Source organism: Sceloporus undulatus, chromosome 4, assembly GCF_019175285.1.
Source record: "Sceloporus undulatus isolate JIND9_A2432 ecotype Alabama chromosome 4, SceUnd_v1.1, whole genome shotgun sequence".
Taxonomy (NCBI): domain Eukaryota; kingdom Metazoa; phylum Chordata; class Lepidosauria; order Squamata; family Phrynosomatidae; genus Sceloporus; species Sceloporus undulatus.
Genome location: NC_056525.1, coordinates 127,319,406 through 127,340,909, shown reverse-complemented (window position 1 = coordinate 127,340,909; position 21,504 = coordinate 127,319,406). Strand labels below are relative to the sequence as shown.

Here is a 21,504-nt window from a genome sequence, read left to right as displayed (position 1 = left end):
TTTGTCTTCTTGCCTACAGAAGTGGAGAACTTCACATGCACCAAGTGCAAGTTGGTAGCACTCTTGGAGGAGAAAGTACAGCAGTTGGAGTCCAGAGTAGCTACACTTCAGCATATTAGGGAGCAGGAGGATTTCCTGGACACAACAGAACTAATGATCTTGGACGAGTACCACGCAGAGGAAGTTGCCTATTCCTATGTAGGGCAATTCATACAATTTTTGAAATCAGAGGAGAGGACTTGATGACGATTAATAGATGACAGACAATAACCCAAGCTGGGAGAAAAGGCAGCATCCTGAGAAACTGCAGGGAACTCTTATGCCAAGTACCCCATAAACAAAAAAACAAACAAACAAACAAGTTTATTGAATAGCCCAAGGGCTGTTTCAAAATACTCAAAACATAGTAATACAAGCAATGCCACACACATATATGTAAAATGTTAATATAGCACCCTGGGAAAGCAAAGGATGAAACACATTTTACTTTTTATTAACCAGGGTGTCCATTATGCAAGCTACCTTAGAACTGCAGCTTAACTCTATCCATTTACTAAATTCTAACGGGATTCCTTTCTTTTCGTAATTTAGTTCCTAAAATGAAAATTGGATCACCAAGAGTCTTATGTAGTTCAGCCCCCGCAGAAATTATCAATCAGAAGTGAACTAAACAAGCATTACCAGTTTCAACTGAAGGATGAAGTTTGTTGTAATGTATTGTCATTTGTTTTCATTGTTTTGTAAAGTAGTCAAATTTATAATAACCTGCCTGGCAATTTTGAGCTCCTCCCCAGCCTTAGAAATAGTTCTAACACCTAATTTGTAATTTGCAGATGGTTTGCCTGAATAAAAAGGGGTCTTTCCCAAACAGCAGAAGGAAAACCCTCCAACCCCTGCCCAGCTCCAACTACTTGTTGATGAGAGAATGATACTCTACATTTGTTGAAAAGTGTTATTTTTAGTTAGGGCCACTTTAACACAAGTAGAGGAAATAAATCATATCACTTTTAAGAAGCTCTACACCATTAAGAAAAAAAATGTGTTGGAGATTATTGTGTGGAAAATCTTGCCTGTGTATAACATTTCATATCTTCCAACATTTTATAGTTTAAAACCATGACACATGAAGCCAAGCAACAATAAGATGGCAAAAGCTATTAATGAGGAACTAGGAGAAACGCTTGCAGTGTGCTTTGTTTGAGGTTGCTGGGAAGGGCAAGAGTCTGCTCTCTCCCCTCCCCTCCCTCCTGCTGAGTTAACTGAGTGAAAGCTATGCTTGCATATTGAACTCAGCTTGCAGCAACTGAAACATGATGAGGGCAAATGAGGAGGAGGAGAGAGAAGAGCGAAAATGGGGACATTTTAGAGAAGCTCAAATCTACAGCATAAAATAATAATAATAATAATAATAATAATAATAATAATAGCTGAAAAAGTAGAATGACACAGAATTAATCAGCACTGTCCCTGCCAAACAATGGAGGTTATGGCACTTTGAGGCCTCTGACAATCTGGAGTCCTAAACTGTGGAGTCCTAAATGCATCCAAGTCTTTATCAATGACTTGGATGACAGAATTGGGGGCATACTTATCAAATTTGCAGATGACATCAGATGAAGAGTATCTAATACCCCAGAGAACAAGATCAAAATTCAAAATGACCTTAATAGATTAGAAAGCTGGGCCAAAGCTAACAAAATGAACTTCAACAGGGAGAAATGTACGGTACTGCACTTAGGGCAGAAAAATGAAATACAGATATAGGATGGGGGACATTGGCGAACGAGACTACGTGTGAAAGGGATCTGAGAGTCTAAGTAGACCAAAGTTGAATGTGAGTCAGTGTGATGCGTTTTAGGCTGCATCAATAGAAGTATAGTGTCTAGATCAAGAGAAGTAATAGTGCCACTATATTCTGCTTTGGTCAGGCTTCACCTGGAATACTGTGTCCAGTTCTGGGCACCACAATTTAAAAAGGATGTGGAGAAACTAGAGTGTGTCTAAAGCAGGGTGACTAAAATGGTGAAGGGTTGGAAACCATGTCCTATGAGGAACGACTTAGAGAGCTGGGAATGTTTAGCTTATGGAGGGAGAAAGTTAAGAGGTGATATGATAGCCCTGTTTAAATATTTGAAGGGATGTCGTATTGAGGAGGGAGCAAGCTTGTTTTCAGCTGATCCAGAGAATAGGACCTGGAACAATGGAAGCAAGCTACAGGAAAAGAGATTCCACCTCAACATTAGGAGGAACTTCCTGATAGTAAGGGCTGTTCCAGGGCCGGCTCACCCATATAGGCCACCTAGGCAGCTGCCTAGGGTAGCAAAGGTTTAGGGGCGGCACTGGCGAGGAGGCCAAGAGAGCGCGCGCACAGCCCAGCCAATCCCCAGGGCGCCACTGGCTGGCCCTGGCTGGCCTCTGCTCCTTTTTGCTCTTTGCAAAGAGCAAAAAGGGACAGGGACAGCAGGAGCGCAAATGGCACCCCAAGGATTGGCTGGGCTGTGCGCGCACACCCCCCAGCCAGGTGCTCTCCACTCTCCCCTGGCCCTGCCCTCAGCCCAGCTGAGAAGATCACTGGGTTGCAGCCTGTTGCTGCGAGGAGGAGTGAGGGAGTCTTGGGTTGCCTTGGCTTGCTGTGACTGTGGCTGGCTTGCCAATTGCCTGACTGCCTGGCCCTCTTTCTTGTCGGATTGTCTTGGTTCTTCTTCAGACTTCAAGGTGGTTGGATCTCCTGGAAGTATCTCATATTGTTGTCTGTCTTCTAGGTACCCAGGCTAATTGGGTTAATTGACACTATATATATATATATATATATATATATATATATGCACGCGCGCTGTTATCAAGTATGGTTTTATATAAATTTTGGGTGCCATGCGTTCTGAAGCCATGACTCCTGACTGACCCCATCGCTAGCCGCCATTATCCCAAAAGTGAGCAGACCACATAGCCAGCATCCCCTGCTAGGCATGGTCACAGGAAAAAAGGTAGATTTAAACCTTTCAGCAGCAGTTTGGGAGTTGCTAGACCAGATTCGCAAGCTACCTGAAAAAGGGAGACAATAGCTATAGCTTCCTCGTTAATGAGCTAGTGATTAAATTAGCGGCTCGACCATCAAGGTATTTGCTCCCCATGAAAAAGGGCCAGACCTATGCTTTGTGTATCCATTGTGTAAGTTTCAGCTTAGACAAAGATAAGTCATCAAGCCTTTTGTCTGCCAGACTGCCATAGCCTGTGGGTATGTTTAGGGGTATATAAGGACCTCGTTTCCAGCCCTAACCTGGGCTTGTCGAGCTGTAAGTTCCGAGCCTGAGTTCCTAGAGCATCTTGCTCTGCTGAAATCACTTGAGCAAAGCCAAGCTCACTGTCACCGGGCCTCTAGTTAGCTTTGACCGCCGGAACTCAGTTCCTAAGCCACTGCAGCTGCCGCGATCCTTCCCCTTTTCCACAGCCATGTCTCTCCCTTTGTTGTGTGGCTTTAATAAATGTTCATATTTTAATTGCACCTCCTTTGGCATCTGAGTCTCTTTCTCTCTGGGGTTGGACTAGATGACCTCTGGTATACACATAGAGACACGATCCTGCTGCGTGCGTTGTTAGGACACGCCTCTCATATAATTCCCCTAATTTGATCCTTCCTAACAGCGCGCGCACACACACATATACATATATATATACACACACGTGCACAAACACACACAGATATATACACACACACACACATGCAGACACATATATACACACACATACATATACATATATATATACACCCGCAAACACAGTCAAACACACACACACACACACACACACACACATATATATATATATACATACATGTCACAACAAACTACAATTCCCAGGATTCCCTGGTTTAACAAGAGAATTGCCTCCACGCTTCCAAATCACAGCCCCAGAGAAAGAGTCTACAGTATATCAGTGTTGCCAATTTCCGGGGAATTCCCCGTTTTCCAGGTAATAAAAAAGCCTTTCTGAGTAATTTCCGGGTATAAAAAAATTATACAGCAGCATGAGCTTTCCTATACCTAAGTCCACTTCCTCAGATGCATTTGGAAATAAGAAGAAGAAGAAGAAGAAGAAGAAGAAGAAGAAGAAGAAGATAGATCTTGTAGCACCTTTGAGACTCACTGGAAGAAATGTTGGCAGCATGAGCTTTCCTAGACTTAAGCGTACTTCCTCAGATGCATGGGAATTGTAGTTTATTGTGGCACCAGAGCTCTCTCACAAAACTACAATTCCCAGGATACCCTAGCACTGAGCCAGGGCAGTTAAAGCAGTCTCAAACTGGATTCTTTTGTCTGAGCAGTTTGGACCTTGGCTGCCTTCTCATATTGTGGTTGTTGCTCTTGTGTGCCTCCAAGTCATTTCCAACGTATGGCGACCTCATCCTGGGGTTTTCTTGGCAAGATTTCTTCAGTTTGACCTTGCCATCCTCTGAGGCTGAGAGATTGTGACTTGCCCAAGGTCACCCAGTGGCTCAGCCAGGATTCGAACCCTCTTCTCAGAGAATGCACCAATGCTCAGAATGCTCCAAGGCTTCCTTGCATGTGCTGTTGTTTTTCTCTCTCTTTTTTCTGTCCCCAATAAATTAGTAGTTGTGAATTTGGGTCTTGGAGTTGTGCTGATAGGCATGTCAAAATGTCCTCCATTTTGAGCATGACTGAGAAACATGAGTGGGGGGGGGGATTTTTCTCGCCTAGGGTGGCCAAATACCTAGAGCTGGCCCTGGGCTGTTCAACAGTGGAACAAATTCCCTCAGAATGTAGTGGAGTCTCCTTCCTTAGAGGTCTTTAAACAGAGGCTGGATGGCCCTCGTGGTCTCTTCCAACTCTGATTCTATGATTCTATGCATGATCTCAGCATTGCTATAACATTTCCATTACTGTATTTCACTTATTTCAGGACTGAGCTGAGCCACTAGAACCAGGTTTCCATGGGTAAACCTTCCAAACCCCAAATTCAAATTAATCTCTGCTCTCTATTACACAGAATTCTTGCTAGGAAATAAAGAGAAGGTGAAGCCAGTAGTAGTTCTGGCTAAAATTGTGTTGTTTAAAATATTTTGTGGGAGGCAATGTTTGTTCTATCCCTGGCACTTGTTAATTTTAATGTTTGTGTAGTGTGTCTGTGTGTGTGCCTTCAAACCACCTCTACTTATAGCATTAATTTCATAGAGGGTGTAGCTACACTGCAAAATTAAAGCCATTTGACACCATTTTAACTGCCTTGACTCTGTCCTACAGAATCCTGGGATTTGGAGTTTGGTGAGGTACCAGACCTCTCTGACAGACCAGACAGAACACCTCAAGTACAAATCCAAGGATTCTGTAGAATAAGTCATGACAGCAGCAATATTGACAGCAAAGCCTGATAAATTCCAGATGGATAGATTCAGTCAAGGAAGCCACAGACATGAGTCTGCAAGACCTAAGCAGAGCAGTTGATGACAGGGTGACTTGGAAGTCGTTCATTCATGGAATCACCATAAGTTGAAATCAACTTGACAGCAGTTAACAACAAAAAACCCTAAAGGCATTAGATCTAAGCTAGGCAGAGTCAGCCCTGGTTAGTACATTCTGAAGAAGGAACTGGCAGAACTACCTCTGCATATTCCTTGCCTAAGTACACTTTGGGAGTAGCCACACTGCAAAATTAAAACAGTTTGACACCACATATAAGTAATGCCATGGTGGACCAAACCTGATCTCCATCCTCTAAAATGTTCATTGTAGTGGGAATAGTGGAAAAAATAATACTCTCTTTCCAAAAGACCAGAGGAGCACTTGACAAACAATAAGAAATTTTTGTTCTCAGTTATGAGACAGAGATGAAGAGTTTCATAGCAATTTGGGCATGAGATGCCTAATCTGTCTTTGCACATGGCTTTCAAAAGGGAAAGTGCCTTATCTATCTAATTTATTATGGCTAAATGTACCCTAATAACAGCCGAGCCAATCATAAAGCAATCTTCAGATCAGCCCATCTGTAAAGCCTTCTTTTAGTATAATTGGAAACAGATCCAGGGACAAGGCGCCAGGAGTGTTTTCTCACTCCCAGTGAAGCCACTCTTTTCCCTCCCAGAATCAGATGCTACTGGTTGTTCATTTTGTTCCAATTCCTAGAACTGATTTGCCTTCACTATAGATGGGAGACTGTTTTCTCACAGATTAAAATGACAGTGATGAATGTGGTCAATCAGTCTCACTTTGCCCTAGGCTTCAGAGCAAGCACAACATCAACTGAGCACTCAAACATTCCCTCTGCAACAATGAGCAGCTTGCAGTCAGTACTACTTAATTATAGTTTTCTCTGGAAATTAATTTTATAGTCAAAGAACAAATAGGGCCAGTCGAACAGACTAAAATCCTGGGAAATGCACGGAAAACACTGAAATCTGCTTAGAAAAAGCTTTCACTTACATTTCCCATTTGTAAAATGAACTTTCCCATATATCATCACAGCCTTCAATTTCCTGTTCAAATGCTCATGTCTGAACTCTTGTAATTTCTGTGTTAACCCATATGTGGAAAGGGAATAGAAGCATGGGAAGCAATTCTCTGAATGCTCTTTTCTGCTTTATGGGATATGTTGGATGAGCTAGTCTGATTTAATGATGGATTTAGAGAAGTGAGAATGCTCCTCTCTCCACCTTCATATCCTGGTAGAGCAATGGTTCTCAATTTTCCTAAAGTCGCAACACTTACAGTTCCTCAATTTGGGGTGACCCCCAATCATAAAATTGTGGTGTCTCGGTTCCTGAGACCATCAGAAATATGTGTTTTCTGATGGTCTTAGATGACCCCTGTGAAAGGTTCGTTCGACCCCCCAAAGGGTTGAGAACCGCTGTGGTAGAGGGATTAACCACTGTGGCTAATCATTGTTTCTCATGGTAATTTACCTCAGAGGATTTTTGTGGAAATAAAATGGAACAGGAACTTTCACCGACCCAAGTAGTCAATAAATGGGGCCTTGACACCTTCCTTCCAAACTCTGATATTCAGCAGTTAACAGTATTAACAGTAGCCTGACATACAGATATGTAAAAGGGAAAGCTTTCCATTTCCTACATGCATGACAAACACCATTTGAAAGTAGAACACATGTATGCACCCATACCCCCTGTCATCATACAGATATTTCTCATCTTTTAACCATAGGCTGTGGTGTGGTGAATGATGCAGAATGAGTATGGCCATCCACAACAGTGTTTAACCTGCATTTTGCAGTTACTTGAATTCTCTAGTTTCCTGCATTTCCTGATGCTGAGTTGGTTTGCAATACACACTTACCATACAAGTCAGTGGAAGGAATTCTTATCTGTCTGCAGATGTGTTACACATTATTAATTAAACAGAGGTTAGTTTCTAAATGATACTGAAAACCTAAAGTGATTTGTACTTGGAATCATTGTTGCAGGTCCCCCATAATGTAAAGCTTACATTGTCCTTTACCTTATGGAAATATTGTGAATACTTGGATCTTTGTCAATGCAAAGTAAAAAGTGGGGAATGGGCATTTATAAAGAAAATTATGTCATCACAAGTTTTACATTTACACACACACACACACACACACACACACACTTATATTTGAATTACAAAATAATTTTAGCAAAATTATGCTTTTAGATTCATGGTGTAGGATTTCTAGTCATTCTATCCTTTGTGTCCATTAGCTACCACCCTGGCGCAAGGTCTTCCAGGCTCTTCTTCTGATTCGCAAGGTGCCCCCTCTGACCTTTCCATCAGGTAGCCCTATACATTCCCTGCACTATCAAGCACCCCCACCTTAGTATACAGCACAGTATACAACATAGCATATTGACATACGTTCTGAGGCAGACAAGTAAATATATCTTGCAATTCTTAATTGTAATTCTTGTAGTTAATTTGGTATAATGGATTTATGAGATGTCATTCATATGTTAAAAAGTAATATTATAAGAAATAACCCAAGATAAAATGGCAGAACAAAAACAGTAGAAAATAGGATCATGGTGCCAATTGCAAGTCAACAGTTTTGTTCTTACTTCTGGGCCTTTGCTGGTTTTTCTGGCTTCTCTGGATATGGGATAATCAGGTCTATGGAGGAGTCAGGCTTCTGGAGCAATGTGCCCAACTTGGTCTTGATCTCCTTGGCTCTGGAGGGAGAAATTATTCAAAAATATCTGAGTTCAGCAGGTATTGTGTCCAATAAATACTAGACTTAGAAAGACTTTCAATTTGAGCTGAAGTGCATTGCATAAAATTTGTGAGAGACAGAGTCAAAGTACTTTCCTCCTATAGTCTGAACAGCATACAATACTAATTTCCTAGTGAATTTAAAGCCATTCTTCTTCCTTCTTTTTAGTCTGGTTTAGTCTGGAGAAGCCTCTTGCATTCTCCCTTTCATTTGCACCCCACACATATCTCCTCAGTCTTACTGGGTAGAAATTCTTTATTTTTAACCAACATTCCACTCAGTCATTTGGTTTATGGACAGGAGAGCTCTGTTCATTGAAGGCTCCTCTGCCTGGTTCCCAGTGATCCCCTCTAGCCAGGGCCAGCTCATCCATATAGGTGAACTAGGCAGCCGCCTAGGGCAGCAAAATTTAGGAGCAGAGCAGCGGCTTTTTTGTATATTTTTTTTCACAATTAAACTATACTAAAGTGAAAACTCATTACAGCAAGCAACGTAAAAGCAAGCTGCCGTATGATGGTTTCTTTGTACAATGGCCAAAAACAAAAATGTGCGTACCCTGTGTCCATGGTACGGTATTTAATTGGCTTTTTGATTAATTCTCAGTACTATGACAAGAGATTGGAACTTAAGTTTTATGTCATGTTTAGCTTTAACAAACAAAATAGCAGAAATCAAGGGGTGAGAATAATTATGAGGGGCGACAAGGGGTGCCAAAATATTTCTCGCTAGGGTGAGCAAATACCTAGAGCCAGTACTGCCTCTAGCAGAGCTCCCCCTATTCAGGAGGTCCTCCAACAGTCCAACTTCCATGAAGTGATTTTTGGGAGCTTGAGAAGCTGTCATGGTGAGGAGGGACCAAAATCATCCACTTCTTCTCACCAGAGATTGGAATGTTGCTAAGAAATAGTTAATGTGTAACTAAAAAAAACACCCTAATTTAGTGTTGTGTTAACTGTTAAAATTGAAATTAAATGTCTGCACAAAAAATGTTACCACAATGAAGCTGGAAAATGCCATCTGTGATTATTACCAAGCCTTTATTTTATTCTGATTGCCACAAGCATTCCAGCAGATGTTTTAGCATTGCTTGCTTCAAAATTCAGTTTCCTGGGAAAAAATGAAGAGCCCATAGGCCACAGTGTCTGGTATAGAATACAAGAAGACAACCAGGATGCAAAGAAGACCACTCTCATGCCAAGCTTCCTTTACTACTCCTTGATTTAAAATCTTTTAACCTTGGGATTAGCTAAACTATCATAGTATTTGTTGATACTTTAGTATTGTATCTCATTTAATTAATCAATAAATGATTCAGTAACCTAATTATGGAATTAAGTTAATACTGACATTCTAACTTAAATCAACCACATCAGCTAAAATAAATTTAATTGTCTCACTATTATTAAAAATTTTCCAACTTAATTGATGTTAACTTTCTCTTTCTCTGGTCCAGTTGCAAGTCCTAAATCTGAATTCTTAGAATTATAGAGTCATAGACCTGAAAGAGACCACAAGGGCCATCCAGCCCAACCTCCTGCCATGCTGAGGTCAGAACACAGTTCCTCATTCTGAGCTCAGAGCAAGCGAATATGGACACACCAGGCGACACAGTGGGAGGTGTTTTAAATCAGAACCAGCATCAGAACAGAGGGCTCTGAATCTTATGCGAAGATCCAGAGTAATCATGGAGGTATAGTAAAGCATGTGTAGGACCTTTTCAGACACATTTCCCCCTCGTTATGGGCACAGGAAGGGGCCGCTCGGGGCCACACGAGTCTGAGAAAAAATGCATTTTACCGCACCCCAAAGTGTCCTCAAAATGGCTCCATTCCATCATCTGGCACCAAGCCATTCCCATTCAGTGCTGAGACTTCCAACTGAGGCACTGAATGAGAATGGCTTGGTGCCAGACAAATGAATGGGGCCATTTTGAAGACATTTAGGAGTGCAGTAAAATGCGTTTTTTTTCTTGGACTCATGCAGCCCTGAGCGGCCCCTTCCCGTGCCCATAACAGGGGGAAAATGTGTCTGATAAAGTCCTAAGAGGGGTATACTCCAGTTTGGGTGCTGAATGTGCTGGACATTATCTGGTCTGTTCGCACCAGAACCAGGATTGGGACGTGTGTTGTCTGGTCTCCCCATCAAGAGGATGTGGGGAGACAGTTTTATTTGACACATGTAGACAAGGCCTCAGTCTTACAACCTTCACAAATATGACTGTTGGGGACATTAGATAGGGTCTTCTTGGTGGCTGCTCCTAGGCTATGGAAATCACTTCCATTGGTGAGCAAAGACTTTTGAGAACTGATTTTTTTTTTAAAGAAAGGTTTTTAAGAGTGTGATATATTGTTTTAATTGTAATTTTTTAAAAAACTGCTTTTTGTCATTTTAAATGTAAGTTTCAAATTGTTTTTAGCATTAATACGGTCATCTGGACCATCCATGGGAGGGTCCAGAACACAGGGGATCTGTTCTGAACACTCCTGCAGATAAGAAAAAACACAGATCAATGCGTGCAGCCACTCATGTGTGCAACTGCTAGCCCGGCCACATACATGTACCTCCATTAAGAACAATGGGGCTTGCTATCAGCAGAAGCTCAAATCTGCAGATGACAAGCCTACAGATAATGAGAGTCCACTGTAGTTTAAAAGACTGATCTTTTGTCTCTTTCAGCAACGGTATATTGTTTGTATTCTAATTAATTGAACTGCAAATTCACAAAATTGTGAAATGTGAAAAAGACAGGGTATAAAGTAGAAGTAGTAGTAGTAGTAATGGTAGTAGTAGTAGTATGTCAGTTTTATAGTCTATCAGGCATTACCAACTGGTGTTGGGGACCATTAATGATTTAGATTCTATCCAAGAATCTAAGGCGCGTTACAGACTGCTGGATTGCGGCGGTCTGCCGCCGCCGCCGCTTGCACCGTCTGGGAGCCACAGCCTTTAAACAGCGCAGCTCCCGGACGCTGCCGAGAAGGAGGGCGGAAATCGCGCTCCTTCTCAGGCCCCGGAAGAGGCTCCGCAAAGCGCAAGGAGCACATTTGCGGCGTCATTTCCGGGGCGACACGTGTGGACGCAACGCGTCCAGCATGTAAAGATGGCGGCGCCCATGTGTATAGGGCGCCGCCATCTTTACACCCCCATCACGTGCTAGGGGTGAGGCCGGTATGGATGCTAGGTCCTCGGCCAACCCCTAGCACGTGACGGGGCCGTATTAAAGGCCCGTTTATAACGCGCCTAAGAATCCATATGAGGTGTTGTCAGATAATGTGGACATTTCCAGGCAGTGTTGCTTTTTGTATCTGTGTTACTGTAATCCTAGCTTTAACCATTTCATGATGATGTTTTCTCAGCCCATCTGGAGTTGGTCCCAGATAGGGTTGCTATATCCTGCTTTTATCCAGGACTTTCACGCTTTTTGGGGTGTAGAAATGTCCCCACCCGGTTATTATTACATGTCCCGGGCCCACCCCCAGCTGACCAAGCGCTCCTCTGCAGGTCTGCAGGTCGGCAGGGAAGGGAAGGGAAGGGAAGGGGGCTGGGCAGAGCAAAGCAGAGCAGAGGCAGAGCTTGCCTCTGAGGAACGACGGGAGCGCCCCCCCACACACGAGAGCCAGGGAGAGGTCACCCGACCCCAGCCAAGGAGGCAGGAGGCAGGCTCTGTCTCTGTCTCTGCTCTGCTCTGCTCTGCCCAGCCCCATTCCCTTCCCTTCCCTGGCCTTCCCCCTCCTCAAGAAGAAGAAGGAGGCAAAGAAGAACTTGGAGGAGTTGAGGAGGAAGAGTAAGCAGAGGGAGCCTGGCCTCTCCCTGTCCCTCTCTCTCTCACACACATATACACACACACATATATCCTCAGATGCATTTAGTCTCAAACTCAGAAGTGCTCCAAAATCTCTGTCTTTTAATTCTATTATTATTATTATTATTATTATTAACTGAAAGAGTCTGCTTCCTCAGATGCATTTAGACTCAGAGGTGCAACAAGATTTCTATAATATAAGGATTTATATTAATTTTTTTAAAAAAAAAATAAATGTTTTTGGCTTCTAGTTGGTTAGATCCTCCGTTTTTCTTAAATGTTGTACATTTTGGGCTAAATTTTATCCTACATTTGTCCTACATTTTGTTCTAAATTTTGTCCTACATTTTGTCCTGGTTTGGTTGTAGAGAATTATGACAACCCTAGTCCCAGAACACTTATCACTGTTGGAACCACAAGCATTTTCTTTTCCCAGAGGTGCTGAATCTGTGTTTGTAGATCTTGACATTTTATATTTCCCACTCATTGTCTTCAATTCTGTGGTCCCCCAGGATTACTACATTTGTAACCCAAGCTTTCCTTTTCTCAACCAAAGTTATGTCTGGTATATTATGTTCTAATTGTTTGCCAATTTGAATCTTAAAGTCCCATAGGATTCTTTGTCATAATTTTCAACAACTTTTTCAGCCCACCATTTATTCTGAGATGGTAAATAATGTTTTTTGCATAGATTCTAGTGTATCATTGCAACCATTTTACCATGGTGCTTTTTATATTCATTCTTTCTTCATGGACTAATAAAGTGGCAAACAGTTTTACCATTTTCTTTACCATGGCTGCATCCGCACTGCAGAAATAATCCAGTCTGACACTACTTCTGCTTCCATGGCTTAATGCCATATAATTCTGGGAAATGTAATAGTGTGTTGTGGCATCAGAGCTCTCTGACAAAAAAGGCCAAATGTCTCACAAAACTACAGATCCCAGGATTCCATAGTACTGAGCCATGGCAGTTAAAGTAGTGTCAAACTGGATTATTTCTGCAGTGTGGATGCAGCCATAGATGACATTTACTACTTCAAGTTATTTTTTCAATATTAGCTGTGATACTATTTGTTTGAAGCAGCTTGCTATTCCTGTTCTTCTTCTTATTTCATGTGTTCATTTAATTTGACATTTTCTCAACAGTTTCTTCTCTAAATTGTTTTTATGTTTATTTATTTTTATCTGCCTGGAGCAGGGACGTAGCCAAGGGGGTGGGGGTTTCTTGGGGTCCGGACCCCCCCTTCCATTAGAAAAATGAATGGTATGTGCTGCTGCGCCGCCGCACCCAAGCCCCATTATAATGGTGGCACTTAGTCTGGAACCCCCCCCCCCTTCCTAAAATCCTAGCTACATCCCTGCCTGGAGACCTTAATCCATGCTGTTATAGGGCAGCATACAAATATCCATACATGAAAAATACACAATAAATTGTAGGTCTTCTAATTGCCTTCTCCAGACACATCAAATACACAGTCTTTGTGTCAAAGGACACTATGCATAAAAATGTCCTCCTGGAATGCTCACTAATCTTAAGCCTTTTCATCTCCTTTTCTTTCTGTTTCCAAAGACAGGAAATCCCAAAATCTCAAGACTGACCACTGTGTTCTTAGTTCTTTAGACCCTGAAGTCAAAGCCTGACTCATCAGTCTCTTTGGAGGATGTCACCAGATGTTAAGGCCTTGTCCATAATGAGCAGTTCCAAGAAATCTATTCACTTGACTTGGGAAAATCCTTTTTCAAAGGCCAAAAGGTGACCAAGTCCCCATGCTCCCTTTTGACCGAGGTGTCTCTTGTGTAAGGAGACTCTCATTATAAGCGCACAGACTGAATATTATTCAAACTGAACCTTCCTCTACCCCAGTATGAGGAATACTTTCTCCTGGGAGCTCCCAAACATCAAAATAAGTAACTACCATTCTCTCTTCCCCTCCTCCATCTGGTTAAAACAACAACATCCAGTTAATAATAGCAGCTGATTGAGCCCCCTTCGGTTGGATATTGTTTATTGAAGGGTCCAAGAATGTTTGCCTCAGGTTCTCATATTGAGAATCGAGGGGAAGTGTTTTGGCTTGTTTTGCTGTGTTTATTTTCCAAACTGCAGTGAAGGCTTGGTTCTCATGGAGATGGTGAACCTGTCTCTGAACTGTTCCCCTTCACACACTACAGGTGGCTGAGTGCTCAAGCACAGAACATTATTTCATGGCTTTTTCTAGAAAGGAAATATGGACTCCATATGTGTGCGTTTAATGTCCTGCTGTATGTCTACGTCAAACCTCTCTGCATGCAAATCCCTATACTTGCCTGGTTCCATGTTGTGTGTGTGTGTGTGTGTGTGTGTGTGTGTGTGTATGTATTCAAGTACAGTGGTGCCTCGGGTTACGAAATTAATTCGTAACGCGGCCGCTTTCGTAACCCGAAAAGCCTTCGTAAGCCGAATTGCCATAGGCGCTAATGGGGAAAAGCCGCGATTCCGTGCGAAAAAGCCGAAAAAAGCACCAAAAGTTTTTCCGTAACCCGAAAAAACATTCGTAACCCGAAACAATAATTCCCTATGGGATTTTTTCGTATCCCGAAAATTTCGTAACCTGGGTATTTCGTATCCCGAGGTACCACTGTACTGCATTTGAAACTAAGCTTTCCTCTTTAAACGTTTGTTGACAGGCTCACATATCCCTGTTTTGGAGCCAGTAGGAAACAAACCAGCTTTAGACAGAAGTCTATTAAGGGCTGTTGTGAGGGACAAGGTGAACATAATTGGGGGTAATTCAAAGCTATAGCCATGTTAATCTGTGGAATCAGTATGTAGAGAGATTTTGTAGCACCAGAAGTTGGCAGCATGAGCTTTCGTAGACTTCAGTCTACTTCCTCAAATACATTTAGTGGAGGGGAAACCAGGGACTGCCATATATATGCCATTGGTATGTGAGAATGTCAATTCAAAATCAAAATCCTTTGGGTATAGAAATTAAGTAGCAAGTCCAGTTTTAACTATAGTCATTAGTGAACAAAGGCATTGGGAACTAGCTAGCCTTTGTGTATAGAAATGAAATGGCAAGATCAGTTTGGCTTGTAGGGAGGAGGTTTAACCAGTGTGTGTGTGTGTGGGGGGGATTTAACCATCTCACCCAGTATGAAACTTATGTTAGCCTCAGAAGAAAAGCTTGCAGTGGGGAAAATGAATATACCCACAGCCCTAATATGATCCCCAACAAAACAAAACAAATGGGAGCTCCAGCCATATATCGTTCAATGTCTAGTCTGGTTTGGGATCTGCAGCAGGACTAGTGCTAAAGCAGCAACCAAGGGCCCATACTTGAACAGAGGGCCCTGGACCTGCGCCTCCTTTTCACCATTGCAGCCTGTTTGTCCCTCAGTCTGGCCCAGAACAACCGCAGTGGTCTGTGAGGGGAACTGTTGATGCTTCTGTCTGTTGGTTCTCTGCCTGAAAAGCAAGTTTGTCCTAAAGCAAAGTGATTCAGGGGTATCTTTGTTCTTGTTAGGGCTTCTGTTGCTGTTAATTGTCTGATTTTACGCTTCTTCCTTTGTCTTTTTTTTTACACTTTCATGTTATTTTTGAGTCATATCTCCTGATAAAAACCAGATTTTTTCTTAAACTGATTGTCCTTGCCAAACATGCTTTAATTCTGGAACTCTGTTTTCCCTGATTTTATTATGTGATCTTATCGCAGCATTTCTGTTGTCACAGACTGTGGCTAATAAGACTTATCTGCACTGTCCATTTGGCTTTTGTAATTACCACATCACCAGGAAAACAAAAACATTGTTGTTGTGTGCCTTCAAGTCATTTCTGACTTATGGCGACCCTCAGGTGAACCTATCATGGGATTTTCTTACAAGACTTGTTCAGAGAAGGGTTGTCATTGCCTTTTTCTGGGTCTGAGAGAGTGTGACTTCTTCAAGGTCACCCTGTGGACTTCCATGGCCAAGCAGGGATTCACACCATGGTCTCCAGAGACCTAGTCCAATGCCTAAACCACTACTACATACTGGCTCACAAAACAAAAATATGGTTCCGCAAATTGCTATCTATTGTGGAACTAACTGATGAGAAGCTCCTGGATGGTGCCATAGAGGAGGTGAGTGAGCAAGCAGAATCAGTAGAAACATTCATATTTGGCTCTAGTGCTCACTGATGTGTCTGGACTATATCACTTCTAACTCAGGTTGGAGGTCTGTGCTTGCAAACTGATAAAAATAAAACAAACCTTTACAGAAAAATTATCACACTCTGAGGCCAAGCCAGACTCCTTTCTCTTTAATTTAGTTAAACAAATATAGAACTATATGCTCTGCAAATGCTTTTTAAGAATACCACCCTTGTACTTTCTGGATAACAAATGGTATGACATTAGTAATCAGAAACACTTACAGACTGTTTCTGTAGTTCTATGCATGATGTGTGAGTGTGAACACAGTGTCTTCACACTCACCTTTTTGCATCGAGGAGATCCGGGGTCTCCTCAGCAATTCCACACCAAATCAGGGTCATAGTTCCCACTATGTCTAACCTGATCGAATTGCTCCTTGCAGTTCACACTGCAAGGGACTTGGTGGTGGCGACAGGGGCAAGAGGTGGCATCAGGAGGAAGAAGGAAGATCAGGGGAAGAAGAGGAAAGAGGAAATGATCTGGATCAATCTGGTAGTGTAGTCTCACTACCAAAGATCCGGATTGTTACGGGACCAAAAAAAAGAAGCTGTATTTAACCCAGTGCCAAATACACTGTGTTAGATGGGTATTTTTGCAACAACCCCCTGGAAACTGCACCAAGTGCAGTCGGGCCCACTATAAACTCCAACGAAATAACCCGATTTCCACACCGGCTTATTTTGTAGTGTGAATGACCCCTGAGTTACCTAGTCTTCCACTTTATGCTCAACAATACCTTGGATCCTAAGGTACAGACATCAATGGGAGGCACATCCCATCCTTTCCTTCACCCCACAGACACTAACATTCCTTGAAAAGCCTTTCAGTCTGAAGGATTCGGGGAGTTGGAAGAAGAACAAGGCAGAGGCTGCTAAGAAAGTGGGAAATCATGCAGAATTGATCTTAGATTCCAAGACAGCTGTGGTTAAGGATCTTAATGAAATATCTTCTGTCCCTTAAAAGCTCCCCCATCCAATATCCTATCCCACATTGCTCAGGAGAGTCCCCTCTCTGAAGAGAATTTTTTTATAATCACAATGGGCTCCAGAGAGGGGAGAAGAGGACTAGAAACTTTCTTTCTATGAAATTCTCTACATTGACACACACTAGTGTCCAAGCTAATATCTGGGCTTGAAAATGCATTGTGATTTCACTATTTCTTGATTATAATATTGTTATATTTTGTAAATTTGGATACATAATTAATCAAAGTGTTTTTTTATATTCTAAAACATATCCAGAAGGAAGACTGTGTGAAATAATATCACAGTGTAACATCATTATATTAACAGTGTATATTATATTCAAATTGTTATTTGGTTTAATGTGAGTTACGATATTTAGCTGGATATTATCATTGTATATTAGATGTCGCTGACCTTGGCTTTTAAGAGACTTTCCCAAAGGCCACACTACTGTAACTAGTGAATGACTGACAACTGAACTAGAAATCAAAAGCCAGATCCAAGTGCAAGACTCCATCTGCTTCCAGACACATACAAAGTAATTGCATCCGAGGAAGTAGACTTAAGTCTACGAAAACTCATGGTCCCAACTTTTTTTCTTTCAGTTAGTCTCAGAGGTGGTACAAGATTTATCTACAAAGTAGTTGTATGTATATAGTGCATTATGGATTCAGAGAGAGGGAAGTAAGCATTTTCCCAGTCTTCACTTTCCTGAAACTGCTTTTTGAGTTATTATTTTCTCGCAGTGGGGATTCAAGGATGGAAGCAAAGCCCACTGAGAAAAAAAACCAGTATTTTAACATATAATTTTGGATGGGAAGCTCCAAAGACTTTGTACCCATGCTGTATGATCTCTGTCAGTGGGGTATCAAAACAACCTGGCCTGAATCATGTCATTGCTTCTATACAAGTCTATGTCTCTGTCTCTTTCTCTTTTGCACTTGTCCAAAATCCAGTGGTCCCATCTCATACATCCTGAGAATTCTGTTTACTCAATCAACAAGCATTTTCTGTACTGCCAGGCCATTTCACTGATCTCTTCCTCAGGCTTATTTGAGATCATCGAAATTGAATACCACAGACACAGCTTGCTGGGAAGCTCTTCTGCACAATCCCACCTGAAATGAAATGAGTGGGAGCAAGAGAACTTTAGCCAGGCTTGACTTTAAGATGAGAAAATGTATTTCCTTTCTTCACACATAACATAGGATAAAAATCCCATCCTGAGAAAGTCTTGCAATGTTGCCCTTTGGTCCCACACCCCATTAATATTCCTCCTCCTTGAAAGAGATAAGCCTGTTTTCTCTCACCTCTCCAGACATGTGTGCGGCAAAGCTGCTAGTCCTTTGCACATCTTGTTGTGTGGTTATTGCCTCCTTGGTGTCAAGCAGATTGTGTGGGAGACGGCTGAGGCTCTGTCTGTTACACAGCCTGCTTCTTTTCCAAAATATATAAAGAGGCTGCCTTGAATCCCAGCCAGCCCCTTTGGCCAATCCCATCCAATGTGGTGTTCCTGAGCTGAGGAGTAGCCCATGAAGCACAGACTTTGTGATGAGGCAGAGATGCAGCCCTCCCTTTCTTTCTTTTCACATCTCACAATGAACTGCTGTCAACATGATACCACTTAGAGAGGTTTGTCAAGCGCACTTACACAGTGCTGCCACCTTTTAACCTTATAGGCAAGGTAGCCCTTTTCTTGTGGGGTAGGGCAGCAAAATAAGTAGAATCCTAGGAGACTGATGTATAACCATGGGTTCCTAGCTGCATAATTTAAATGACAAAATACTGATATTAATTAAATACAGTCATAAACCTAATATAATATACTGGTATTTACTAAAATAACATTGAAACCAGCCAACGTTGTTCATTTTAGAGTGGGAGAATTATGCATGTTAACTTAGTGATGCCTGAAAATCTTATATTCAGGTTGCTCCATGAAGACAGAGGTGATGCAGAGTAGTACTACTGTAGCCAAGGGTCTGATTAGGGGAATTTATTATTGTTGTTAATAGCTCATTATTACAAGAGGGGGCTGGCTACGACGACGTTACGGAATCGCCCTCCCGTTATTTATACCAAGAGACCAGGAAATTCCAATAAATGGAGCTGAGACAGATTTAATAACTAGATGTCTAATTTATTGAAATAGGGGAAAACACATTCAATGCGCAAGTACACACACATACATCCAAGGCTCAGGAAAATCAGGGGTGAGCTTGGAACAGGATTTCAGGCTTCACTAGGGTGATACGTACCAGAATGTAGACTCCCTCCGGGAATCGAATGGGATGCGGGATTGTGGGACAAGTCTGCTCCGCAACTTGGGTTTGAGCAGAAATGCCAGCGACCAAAGCAGAGGTCTGACTGACGTGGAGTATGTAGACCTTTCAAAATGGTGCACTGACTAGCCAAAATCTGGACTTTTTATAGGGCGAAACCTCGCCTCAGGCAAAGATGTTTGATGATGGGAACAAAGGTGTTTAATTACTTTCTTCTCACCTAGAATCATAGAATCGTAGAATTGGAAGAGACCACAAGGGCCATCCAGTCCAACCCCCTGCCATGCAGGAAATGTCAAAGGGTTAAAGTCATCACACTGGGAAATGCTTAGATGTGTGTGTGTCGGACCATGAGCATCCAGCACTGGAAAGGACAAGGCTGATCATGCACAGCTGATGCTCATAGGCTCAAGGACACTCTGGTGCCTGCCTGCACTAAACTTGGAGGATGAAATATGTGTCTGGATTGCACAGGAGGACACTTTAGAGTGTGGGACAGAAAGTGATTGAGTTTGGGAAACCACATGGTCTGAAGGCTATATAAACTCAAGGGCTTCCAGTTATTGCTTGTGGGTTGTAGTAGGAGTTGGTATTCATGTGATCTGTATTATAGTGTTGGTGATTTGGATAGCACTCTGTAAATAAAGATAGCACTTTGGGAGACTTGGCTTGTCTGGTCGTTAATCAGCTGAAGCCTGGCATTGGTTGCTGAGAATCCCCGGATGTCCCTGTCTGATTGTCTTAGTGGTTCTAAGCTGTTCGGACAGCAGACTTGAGGAGGAGGCAAGCACCTCAAGGAAGGCAAACATTTACTCTTCCTGGTCTTAGGATAATCCTCTTATGCGACTCCCTGGACTATCTAGATATGATAATGAAGGTGTCCCCTCAGGGGTGGTGTACATGTCCTCACGCTTTGCTCTTAATGGCGGGCAGGCTGCTAGAGTTCATCTAAATTGTAAGCCTGAGGGCAGGGAACCGTCCAATTATAAAGATTGTATGTACAGCGCTGTATAAATTTACAGCGCTTTATAAATAAAGGTTAATAATAATAATAATCTAGGGGTCATGAAGGGCTATCATTTATACCCAAAATTTATATGGAGCAGCATGGATAACACTATCACTACTTTTCACTTGCCTAAAGTAAAAGTAGATTATATCTGGTTATTGAAAACTGCTGTGGAGAAAGAGAAAATGTAAGCCATGCAAATCTAACTAGCTATTACCACTTTTGTGCTAACAACAACAACCAAGAACTCTATGCACAACAGTGAGGGGGAGCGGGACGTCTGGCTGTGATTGCTAAGCAGAATAAGTCTGTCTGAGCTACAAGAACTTGGATTTTAATTCTAAGGGGTCCACAAACATTTTAAACTCATTCAGCCTAAGTTAACTCCTTATTACATCTTTACCTACCCTCCTACTACCTACATAGGTAATCTGTTAGACAATTCAAAGGTTTGTGGTACTGAATATGGAGGCAATAAGTAAAAGATCACTCCAGGGAAATGGTGTTGATTTCAGAAGAGTTGCTGTGATGGTTTGAGAAAGCCAGAGTTAAGTCGGTACTTCTGCCGTATCAGTTCTGCTTCCATAAAATAGTAGCTCATGGTTTGTTTGTTTTTCTCCCCATAAAGCATATTCTTCCAGACGTTCAAAGTTACTGAGGGTTACATGGATGTATGGGAACCATTTGGGACCCATAACTAACCATCTAATATGTCTATCGTATCTGGATTATTTCATTTATCACTCTGTTAATTACCAATCCCTGGTGTCAGATCAAAGTTTCCACTGCATCTCAGATGGAGGGTCACCTTGATACCTTCACCATAACAATAGCATGTCAGAGGACTCCAAATCTCCCAACAAATTTCCTCAGTAGTCTCATGTAGTGCCAAACAGTCACATGACAGCAATAATTTTCTAGTATCATCATCTAGAACCACATCTTCTAGAACAACCAGAGACATCTAAATACAACAAAATCATTCTACTATTTTGGGAATAAATATAGTAACTGGCATTGAAAGCTGTGAGAAGCCCTAGAAAACTGATAGGACTGAGTGGCATATGAAGTGTGA

The 21,504-nt window shown here is 42.0% G+C and overlaps 1 protein-coding gene across 1 annotated transcript in view; it reads right to left on the bottom strand.

Annotated features, from left to right (window-relative positions):
- RGS5 (regulator of G protein signaling 5) overlaps positions 1-18,605 on the bottom strand; it is a 32,945-nt gene extending 14,340 nt beyond the window's left edge. The window contains exons 1-2 of the mRNA XM_042463392.1: positions 18,449-18,605; positions 8,045-8,155 (exon numbers count right to left, since the gene is read on the bottom strand). Coding sequence (XP_042319326.1) covers positions 8,045-8,155; positions 18,449-18,492 — 155 coding nt within the window. The 5' untranslated portion in view covers positions 18,493-18,605. The remainder of the gene's footprint in view (positions 1-8,044; positions 8,156-18,448) is intronic.
- Between the last annotated feature and the right edge of the window lie 2,899 nt (positions 18,606-21,504).